At 43.7% G+C, this 11877-nt stretch overlaps 1 protein-coding gene across 1 annotated transcript; it reads left to right on the top strand.

Annotated features, from left to right (window-relative positions):
- Positions 1 to 3484: 3484 nt before the first annotated feature.
- clns1a (chloride channel, nucleotide-sensitive, 1A) lies at positions 3485 to 11491 on the top strand (the record flags this gene model as incomplete). Its single annotated transcript, XM_079514021.1, has 6 exons — positions 3485 to 3957; positions 5559 to 5695; positions 6643 to 6774; positions 8187 to 8297; positions 9392 to 9562; positions 11415 to 11491. Exons 1-6 carry the CDS (start codon positions 3839 to 3841, stop codon positions 11489 to 11491), a joined length of 747 nt encoding a protein of 248 aa, XP_079370147.1. The 5' UTR covers positions 3485 to 3838.
- Positions 11492 to 11877: the final 386 nt, after the last annotated feature.

The following is an 11877-nucleotide window of genomic DNA, read 5'->3' as shown; positions in this document are numbered from 1 at the left end:
ACACACACACGCACGCACATACACACACACACACACACACACAGTCACACACACACACACACACACACACACACTGTATGTACCCAAAAATAGACACCGAGAGACAGAGAGAGAGTTCTTCGAATTATACGAGAATTCAAATATAATTATTATACATGTACGCCTATACACGCAACATTTAAAAAAGTTATGTTCAGAGGTTAAAACTAAACTCTGTTTTAAGGACAGACTAGGACAGACTTAAAAAGCTGTATGAACAGAACAGAATGCGTAACCATGACGATGAGACAGACAGCTCTTAGGAAGCAGAAGTTAAGATGCTGTGGTTTACCGTCCACGTCTCATACTCTGACACTCGGCTGAGCAGACGTAAAAGAAGCGAAACAAGCTTTAATTTGCACAAAAACAACCTTATGCACAAAAACACATTTCACTTACTGTTTTATGTGTAAAACTGTGACGTGACAATAACGTTAATTAAGGGACCAAGAAGTCACGAAGTGACTTTGGTCACTTATTGTTTTTTTTTAGCTGAACCGTGCAGTCGGTCGGGAATCTGGTAGAGGGCCATGCCAAACGGTGACTATGCGAAGCCCATGACCATTGACCAAAGGGTGGCGCTATAGCACTCAATTGAAAATTGAGTGGCAATGACACTTACACATTATGGGCCCTATTATGCATGTCTTAAGTACCAGGTCTTATTACTTAACTTAAGACCTGGAGGCGTGATCAATGCCATTTGGCTATTCTGAGTGGCCAAACAGCATTGACCACGCCTCCAGGTCTTAAGTTAAGTCATAAGACCTGGTACTTAAGACACGCATAATAGGGCCCTATGTGTCTCCTCATGCCGAACAACTTTCGTGTTCTGACTTTTGACCTCTGACCTTTAGATCACCCGCCATTTTTAATTATATGAAAAACAGTTATCTCCTCCCAGGATATTTGATCAAAATGCACGGAAACTTCTACACGTGAACTTTGGACCTATACGGACAAAAAAAATCGTAGTACTTTTTTTAAGTGAAAAAATGAATGATTCTTCTTCTGCCTATAATACATACATGCAGCATCATATGCTTATGTCACTTTACAGTATGGTAGAGGGTCATGCCAAATAGCACTAAAAGCAGTCTTACTCAAATTGGTCAAAGGGGGGCGCTATAGCAATTTGTTGAAAATGAAACCTTTGAACAGGCATAACTCATGCTTTGTTTGGCCAAAATTCATGGCACTTGTTTCCACATATTCCTTTACTCATGGGGAACACATCTGTCACTTTGACAAGTAAGCTCCGCCCTCAGATTTTCCGCCATTTTGAGCAGTTTGAAAAATGCTTATACCTGATTTTCTGCCTGGATTTTTGAGCAATTTGCGTGAAATGTCCTACACACAATCTATGGACCATTATCTGAAATCCCGGTTGAAGAGAAGTTTGTACGTGAAAACATGAACATTGAACACTGTAGAAATGTATAATGACATGCCCAAAATGAGGACACATACTTGTTACCAAAACACTGAATGATGTTACTGTTGACAATGGAACAACTGACTGTGTCCAGATAGCTCAGTTGGTTGAGCTCTCACCTTTAGACCACAAGGTTGTGTGTTCAAATCCGGGTACCGACAAGTGCGACAACTTAGCCCATGATTCTTATGTGTGCATATTGTTCTTATTGTGTATTGTCTTCTTTCTTGGTCCCGCCTTATCGCTGCTTGCAGCTATATTTCTGATTCTAACGCTTGCTTTAATAAAAGGAATATTTGGTTCCAAACTATCATTTAGCTGGGGACCCCTGGAACTGCCTCAAGGACCCCTGGGGGTCCCCGGACCCCACTTTGGGAACCACTGGTCTAAGGGCTCTAAAGGTCAGAGGTCAGGATGTATAAGGGGTCTAGGGGTCATCACCATGTTGGCTTGTGGTAGACTTTTTTGCATTAGACAATCATATTGGCAGAAACAGAGAGTGAATGGCCCTGAATGACCATAATAGGTCTGTAACTCTGAGAGTTTTGAAATTGATTGAAATCAATTTAATTAAAAGGATCCCTCATGGCTAATAAGACACACATGCCTTAATTTTTAACCTCTTAAGGCTTAAAACATTAACCTAAATACTAAAATAAATATTTTATTTCTTTCATATAGAGAATCTTTCACTCAATGGGTCTGAGCACACCTAAGATTCCATGCGTGGACAGAAGAAGCTGTCTTTTGCGTCATTTCCGGGGTTTTTAGACAGCTGGTGGATGGGAAAGAAGCTCCACCCACGCCGCAGGTTGCCGCGTCGGCCAGATTCCCGGAAAAGCTTGCCCCAACGGCATTCAGCCGCGTGGGTGGAGCTTCATTTCCATCCACCAGCTGTCTAAAAACCCGGAAATGACACAAAAGACAGCTTCCTTTGGCCGCACATGGAAGTGCAAGTGTGCCCAGGCTGAACCTTAGAGGGCTGAACGCGCGAGCATGGTTCCTTCCTCGGGTTGAGTACAGAGTGACTAAACCTAACCCTAACCTTAACCTCAGTAAAACTATACCTAAACCTAACCCTAACCCTAACCTTAACCTCAGTAAAACTATACCTAAACCTAACCCTAACCCTAACCTTAACCTCGGTAAACTATACCTAAACCTAACCTCAGTAAAACTAAACGCAGTGGCTGGGGGCGTTTCCAAGAACCCGGAAGAACGACGGAATCCGCGGAAGATCCCCTCCTCGCGCTGAACGCTGAATAGGGGCTGCTCCTGTCGCAAGTTGATGATGTCACATATGTCCATGTGTGGTCCAGCCCTATGGAATGTATCTGCATATGCTAATAAAAAGTATTTAAAATATTGCTTTGATGCTCATATTAACCTTAGGAAGTAGGCCTGTTACGTTGTTTTTGAGGGGTGCAGGTTTAATTTTTGTTTTTAGTTCAATGTTTGTTTTAAAAACACCATTGACAATGAAGGGAAAATTTACGTCATCTTGTCCCTAACACAAACATTAAATGCCATTAACAATAAAGATAATTTATGTTTGTCTTGTCACCGTTTGTTTTATATCACCATTACATCACCTAATTACAGTAATAATTTAATTTGACCTGTAATTTTGATGTCAAACTAGGGGGTTTTCATGATGCTGAAGCCATTCCAAGCATTAGTTTTGCACAAAAACACTCATTGGGCTAGATTTTGCCATAGCAACTTGCTCAAATGTGCTGACATCATCACATTGAAGATGCAAAATCAGCTGAGTTTGTTTTTTTTGCAATTAGATTGAGGTTGACCCTGTATTTTCCATAGATGTCCTGTACTATAATCATAGCAACATGCGTTAGACTTTAACATATTGCGCTTGAAATGAAAAGGGTTGAAAGCAAACCACTATGGTTTGAGATTTTAGCACCTTGCACTTCCACCTCCAGCCGGTAGGTGGGGCCGGTGTTGTTCTCTAGATCGCCAGGCTGCTCGTCGACTGCTCTTTCCTACTAGACTTGCGCGCTAAGCTCACTCGCGCACGCGCACTCCGGCTGAACCAAACGACCAGAGCAACAACACGCCAGGCGCGATGAACTAAAAAACAACACTAAATGACATCTTCTTTTCTACAAAACGTGTCCCTGCTGTGAAAAGTCACCTTAGCAGCTCTCTGGTGGCCAGCGTTGTTTATTTGGACTCTCCTAAAAGACGCACAGCGCGTGTCTCCCCGCCCCCCCCAAGCAGCAGCAGCAGCTAGCAGACACGCACCATCTCTAAAACTAACTGTTTTTTGTTTTGTTTTGTTTTGTTTTGTCGTCTGAAAGAAAACATTATAATTTGTTGCCCACCACCACCACCACCACCACCATGGTGTTGCTGAAGAGCCTCCCGCCGCCCACCGAGGGAGTGAGACACGAGCAAGCCGAGACCACTGCCGTGCTGGACGGGAAGGGACTGGGCAGCGGCACCCTGTTCGTCGCAGAAACGTAAGTGATGAATGATGGAAGTCACAGCAGAGTAGCAGCACTAGAGGCATGGAAGCTGCAAGCTGTCATCATGTTGGTCAGTGTGGATTGATTGATGAATTTATTAACAGATTGGAGAATAGTAGGCTACAGTACATTTCAAGCACACCTCTATACAAAACTCTTTACAAGTATTACACTTGTTTACAATAGGGCCCCATGTTCAATTCATCATGGTTCTCATTCAACCAGTGGTCCTTGAGGGGGTTCCAGGACCCGTATACATCTTTAACTCTCGACTTGAGAGCGCTCTCAAAAGTTAAACATCGGCATTACTTAATTTACAAGAAGTCTACACAAATGGAGCATGTCAAATAATTGTTATTTTGATCCACGTTTTGCCTGTTATCTCTCCGAATGGTACCAACATCAATACAACGGAAGGAATTGTGAAACCAATCTCATGATAAGATTTTTTTTGGATAAGATTCTTATCCAACGATAACAACAAGAACATTCTAAGTTGTGGGTCTGACAGGCTACATCTCATCAAATGGTGGCCCGTGGACTCAAATCCCCTATAAATAATGGGCCTTCTCATAATGTGTCTTTTCCTGCAAGATGTTTAAAAAATAATACCTGTTATAACTAAATAACTGTTAAAACAACGAGAAATGTCCCCCTATGCTATACTTAAATGTTCGATTTTCTGTTTTACACGCCATTATAATGTTCTTATTTTGATTATAAGACCCAATTACTCAACGTCAGTCTCCAGGTTTTCTTCAGAATATGTATGACACTTCTTTACAACAACACTACGGCACATTAGGAGTCCAACTAGTACTAGTGGTTCTCAAATGTTCTATTTGCAAGGACCCTCTTAACTCTGGGAGTGTACAAATGGACCCAAATGGACCCGTAAGGGTCCGTTTGGTTCCATTTGAACACTCAGAGTTACAGAACTGTTTTGGTCATTCAGGGCTAACTCTTTATGCATGTCTGGTAATAGTACTCATTTTGTATGTCCGTGGTATTATAGGCACTTCAGGTGCAATGTCTTTATTTATTTTTGTATTCTTTTCCACTCTTTAATAGAGTAGGATCTTACATTTGACATTTATTTGCTTATCTAACTGTATGTCTTCCTTGTATGTTATATGGCATGACATTTATGTATAATTCTTTTTTCCCTCTATTATTGTTATCTGCTATTTTCAATGGTATATGAGGAATGTTCACATAAACACTGCACCTTTAAGTCACGTGACAAGGTTTTTCACAGTTGTTACCTGTTATATAATAATTATAATTACATGCATTTTGAGTGGTTGTTTATACTGTCTGAAATGTATTTGGTGACAATGTCAGCCCATTCTTGAATTAAGCCTGAGGAAGGTCGCAAGACCGAAACGTTGCTTTAATAAAATGCTCTGAACCCAGCAAGTGGCAGTGTGCGGGTGTCCCTCCTTTCCACATTGTATGTCTGTGGTAAAAAAATTACGACAAATGTCCACTACCAAGGATGATGACCGCTGTGGTGATTGTCCTATGTGTGTGTGACCACCAGGCGAATCTTGGCTAACCATTTAACATTAACGACGTATGATTTTGTGTTTCAGTAGCTTGTCATGGTTCAACGGTGCAGGAATGGGCTTCAGTCTGGACTACCCCACCATCAGCCTGCACGCCATCTCCAGAGACCTCAGCGCTTATCCCCAGGAGCACCTGTATGTGATGGTCAATGCCAAGCTGAGTGGTGAGTAGACAGACCTCCAGGAACATGTGATGGTCAACACCAAAGTCATGCAGTGCTCACTCTTCACTCTGGGCTGGGCTGAGGAAGGCTGGGACCAAGGGAGGCTACTGTACGGTACATGTTGTTTACGCTCCGGAGTCCGTCCCATGCAGTTTAACCCATTTTGGGCGGGAACCCCTTTTGGTGTTTTAAGCATTGTTATGCTTTAGCTGTTGAAAAATAGCAGCTCTACAAGCTCATAGCGCGGCACCGAGTGCCGTGCTATGAACTTCTGCTATTTTTGAAAAAACGTGAAAATGTGGCGAGAGAAAAGAGAGAAAAGGAAAAGACGGAGTGACAAATCATTAGCAACAAGCTAAGCTATCAGGCTGGTGGTGGTGTTGGCTTGTTGCTGCTGATTCAACGCACTGATTGAACTTCACTTCATCTCCGCTGTAATGTAGGTTATTTTGTTATTGACAACGTGAACGAACCCTGACAACAGCGCTGCACAAACAGACAGATCTACAAGCTCTCAACGCGTTGCAAACGGCGCTGCAGAGACGGGCGCGTCTGTGGGTTCTCAACACGTTTGTTTTTGCAGCGCTGGTGTCAGGAACCCCCCCCCATACAATCCTTGTATGGGGGGGTCGCTTCCGAAAATATTTTCAGATGGGGGTCCGTGACCAAATGCATATAATTTGGGGGTCCTTGATATACTAAAACGTTTCAGAACCACTGGTCCAGATGGTGTCCTGTCACATAAATGACACAATTGTGGATGAGAATGAGATGGGTTTAGAATGACACTGAAAACGGCTTAAGGCCGCTAACGAGCATTGGCAGAATTGCCTGCTGTCCTTTGGCGATGACTTGGCGTAGCATTTATTCATGACATGTTCACCTGTTCTCTCTACGCATGGTTTGTGTGACCCTGTACGCGTATCTGTTTCCCTCTACCTCTTCAGATGACAACGAAGCAGAGATGCCAGAGAACGCACGTGACGAGGAGGATGAAGACGCCAGCAGTGGTGGTGATGACGACGACGAGGATGGAGTCATCTCAGAGATCAGATTTGTGCCCAGTGACAAGGCTGCATGTGAGTACCCGGTACCTACCATGATGCAATGTGAAGTTAACCCATTTTGAGCGGGAACCCCTTTTGGTGTTAGCATTGTGTTATACTTTAGCTATTGAAAAATAGCAGATCTACAAGCTCATAGCGCGGCACAGAGTGCCACGCTACGAGCTTGTAGGTCTGCGACTCTGCTATTTTTGAAAAATCGAAGAACGACTGACATAGAAACATAGCTTTTTCAGAAAACTGTCAGGATTTAGAAGACATTTTTAGAATCTGATCTCGGGTCAAAATTGGTTAACAGTGACAAGGCTGCGTGTGAGTACCTACCATGATACGCTGTGAAGTTATTACAAAAGTTTCATCATGGTCTCACCAGGGCTTCCGCTAGGCATTTTCCTGGCCGGCCAGCGTGACCGACAACATTTCATTATTCCGGCCAAGTGTTAAATGAATTGACCGTAGTTTAATTTTAATTAGATTTTAGTGTTTATGTGAGTGCGCACCACCCATAAGGAACACAAGTAGTTGGGACGGACGAGTGCTACAGTATATCATCTACAACAGGGGTGGGCAACTTTGACGATGGCGAGGGCCAATATATTTCCACACTCACTCCAGAGGGCCACAGTGCATATTTACTGTCGCAAAAATAGCTGATCTACAAGCTCAAAACGTGTCTTGTACATCAGCTATTTTTGCTATATTTGAATTGAAAACCTGAATAATTTTTGCTATTTTTGAATTGGAATCCTGAAAAGTAACTTTTTTTTAATTTAGTAGTTATGTTAACTTTATGAACTGTTAACATAACTACATTGGACACAAAAAGACAACTAGTCATTAAATACTAGTCATGACGTAATTAAAGCAGGTTTGGAATTGTAACAGCTGAAATCAATACTATATCAGTATTCTGATATTAACATGCGGGCCGCATTAAGTGAAGGTGGGGGCCGCATGTGGCCCCCGGGCCGCCAGTTGCCCACCCCTGATCTACAAGCTACACGGCATTACGTGCATAACTTTACAGAGAAGGAAAACAAACTAGCTGGATGTTTCAGGGCAGGTGTAGATATGCATCTCCAACCTGGTTCAACCGAAAACCTATCCCTGGATCACAGCCTGATGGAGATTGGAGAGTTCTAGTGCCATCTTGTGGAGAATTTTAATTTTTGTTTTGATTCTGACTGCATGACTTGCTGTGTTGACGTTCTGAAATCTCTCACCATAAAGAGTATTATTACCATAAAGTTATTATATATCTCTCACCATGTTATGGTTCATGAAGTTGTTCTGGAAAAGATTCTGAAGCTTGGTGGAATTATGAACCACATTGAGCAAAGCAACGGTGAAGTTCTGGTGAGTTGTTTTAACAGCGTGCATGTGTGTGTGTGTGTGTGTGTGTGTGTGTGTGTGTGTGTGTGTTGCAGTGGAGTCCATGTTCTCAGCCATGTGTGAGTGCCAGGCTCTCCATCCTGACCCAGAAGACCAAGACTCAGACAACGACTTTGAAGGAGAGGAATACGATGTGGAGGAGGCTGGTGAGAACACGCATGCACACACACGTGTGTCACACACACACACACACACACACACACACACACACACACACACACACACACACACACACACACACACACACACACAGGGGCGGCAGTGTCTCAGGGGTAGAGTGACCGGATGGGTCTCGGGCTCCCCCAGAGTTAGTGTCGAAGTGTCCTTGAGCAAGACACTGAACCCCTAATTGCAGATGTCATCAAATGTGCTCTGTCATCAAATACATGTCATGAAATAAGTACCGTTGCAATCTTTACAACGATAGGATTTGCACAGTTTCTTTTCAAAATCTTTTTATTTTGGTTTTCATAACAGTATGGGGTCAAGTCACAGGTTCATAGAAAAAATAAAACATCAGATTTTAGTATCAGTGGGCTGTCAGTTTCATCTGGCACGCAACTCTGACATGCTCACTGTTTTTCTTTACATAGTTCTCCTAACATATTTTTTCCCCCTCTCTTCGGTTTCGTGTTTCCTTCCTTGCTGATACAGAGGCAGGTAAGTCAATCAGTCGTCTTTCATTATAACTATTACTAAATTGCTTTGGGAGGGTGAACGAACCCGGGACATGCTGTATGTTTGCGTACGTTACCAATCGGCCCGATAGCAAGCAGCAACGCAGCACCGCTATAGCCTACACTATTTCCTGATGATTTGAAGCAGTGGTTCTGTCAAGGACCTCCAATTTAATGTTTGTATTTGGCCGTGGACCCCCATCTTTAAATATTGTGTCAGGGACCCCCATACAAGATTTGGGCTGTTGTTCAAAAGGAATTTCACGATTATTTTTAGTTTGTAGATCATGTCAAATATTCTTATTTTGGAGTGGCTCAGGGGTAGAGTTCGATCCCTGTGGGCTCCCCCAGATGTAGTGTCGAAGTGTCCTTGAGCAGGACTCTGAACCCCTAATTGCTCCCGACGTGCCATCGGTGTATGCGAGGGTGAATGTAATGCACAATCTATGTAAAGCGCTTTGGATAAAAGTGCTATATTTACCATATATATACCATTCTAACGCCCTCCTCCTCTCCTGTCCTTCCTGACTGTCCTCCCTCCCTGAACCCCTGCGTTGGTCCAGAACACGGCCACGGTGACATCCCGACCTTCTACACCTACGAGGAGGGCCTCTCTGCGCTGACCCAGGAGGGCCACGCCACGCTGGAGCGTCTGGAGGGGATGCTGGCCCAGTCGGTGGCCCAGCAGTACCACATGGCCGGGGTTCGAACCGAAGGACCACCGGAGTTCGAAGGTACGGGTTGGTTGGCTTCCACAAATGAACTTGCACACTCGTCATGTGCATTTCGTTCAAAAAGTTAAAAACAAAACATTGTTGTTGTTTTGTTCAGTTGAGAGTTTGAATGGACAACAACGTGTTTTTAACGTTAAATATCATGAATAAAATATGAAATCATCAATCAATCAAAGTATCTTCTATATGAAGTGTACTCCTGTATTTCACACAGTTTGACTGGGCACCAAAGTAAATAAAAAAGGAGTCGGGCGAGTGTAAAATCTTTGTTTTTGTTTGATCGATCGACTTTATAAGCGCTCCGTCTACCGAGCAATCTTCGTTCCTACTCTCACCTATGGTCATGAAGTGTGGGTCATGACCGAAAGAATAAGGTCGCGAATACAAGCGGCCGAAATGAGTTTTCTTTGGCTCCCTTAGTGGCTCCCTTAGAGATAGGGTGAGAAGTTCAGTCACACGAGAGAGACTCGGGAGTAGAACCGCTGCTCCTTCACCTGGAAAGGAGCCAGCTTAGGTGGTTCGGGCATCTGGTTAGGATGCCTCTCGGGCGTCTCCCTAGGGAGGTCCTCGACGCACGTCCCACTGGGAGGAGACCCCCGGGGCAGACCAAGGCGCAGTTGGAGGAAACGCATCGACTCACTGGCCTTGGAACGTCTCGGAATCCCCCAGGAGGAAGTCGCTCATGTTGCTCTGGAGAGGGAAGTCTGGAGCACTCTGGTGGAGCTGTTGCCCCCGCGACCCGACTACGGATAAGCGGTTGAAGATGGATGGATGGATGGATGGACTTTATTAGCAGTTTGCAGGGGGGGAAAAGCACAGAAAAGTACAGTTCAATACAAGGTCTGCTAAAAGGATTTATAACCCACATGGATTAAAGTTCTCAGTCGCCGCCATCGTCATTTGGATTCCATAGAAGCCATGCTGGCGTTCTATGGACTCAACACTGTGATGTCTTGGCAGATGGGGGTGGATGCCAGGTTTCTAATAATGTATTGACTGTGCTCGACACAGACGGCATGGGACTTCATTCATCGGACCTCCTATACACCCACACTTTCTGAAATGAACACTTAAGGCCATTACACTAGCACTTTCAATATCAAATGACACCGATCATCCCCTGTATCGCTTCTTTAAAGGAGAATTCCATCCACCTTTCTTTGTAGTCGTTACGTCCCCACCAAAGAGGTCCAGGTGTTTTTTTGTGCAAAAACTCCTTATTGGCTATTTCCCCTACCATAAGCCCTCAATGAATTGAATGGGAATTGAATGGGGTTATGGGGTGTTGTGCTAATTCGCTTATTTCCATCGAAATAAGTAGTAAAGTGTGCCGCTTGGGATATTATTTACATTATGAAGAGAGGATATATAAAAAAAAAAATAAGCGAATTAGCACAACACCACATAGCCCCATTCAATTCCCATTCAATGCAATTCATTCTTATGGTAGGGGAAATAGCCAATAAGGAGCTTTTGCACAAAATAACACCTGGACCTCTTTGGTGGTGACGTAACTACAAAGAAAGGTAAGAAAGCCTTTTAGTATGGAATTCTCCTTTAACATCATGCCATCTGGACAAAGACACAGAACCTTTCCATGGAAAAAAAGGTCCGTTTTAGTAGGAGTTTTGTCCTCTCAGCCATCGCGGCATTAAACAAACTGCCCTGTCGATAGGATGGTTCTGGATACAGTGGGGGAGTCGGGGGACCTCTTTTTGTATTGTCTTGGTGTGTGTGGGGTTTTTGTTGTGGGTGTTGAACAGACTGTGAAGAAGAATATCTTTCGGGACGACAAAGGTTATTTACGGAGGTGGATGCTGTGTTTCTAATGTATCGACTGTACTCTACACAGATGGCATGGAGGTGGATGGCGGGTCAGCGGTTGTCGGGCAGTTTGAGGACGCAGACGCAGATGTAGATCACTGGTGAGTCTTTGTCAGAAGTAGTGCGGCTTAACCCATTTTGACCTGAGATCAGATTCTAAAAATGTCTTCTACATCCTGACAGTTTTCTGAAAAAGCTATGTTTCTATGTAAGTGGTTCTTCGGTTTTTCAAAAATAGCAGATCTACAAGCTCGTAGCGCGCCACTCGGTGGCGCGCTATGAGCTTGTAGATCTGCTATTTTTCAATAGCTAAAGCATAACGTAATGCTAACACCAAAAGGGGTTCCCGCCCAAAATGGGTTCCAATGCCCACTCCACTCAACCCACTGCTTGAAAAACAGACCAAATGGACGCCTTAACTCATCCCCCGCTAAATGGCAGTAGCAATAGTTAGCACAGGCCAACATAGATTTGTTCTATTTTTTTTAGAA

Source organism: Electrona antarctica, assembly GCF_951216825.1.
Source record: "Electrona antarctica genome assembly, chromosome: 11".
Classification (NCBI taxonomy): Eukaryota; Metazoa; Chordata; class Actinopteri; order Myctophiformes; family Myctophidae; genus Electrona; species Electrona antarctica.
This window is presented reverse-complemented; position numbering and strand designations above follow the sequence as displayed.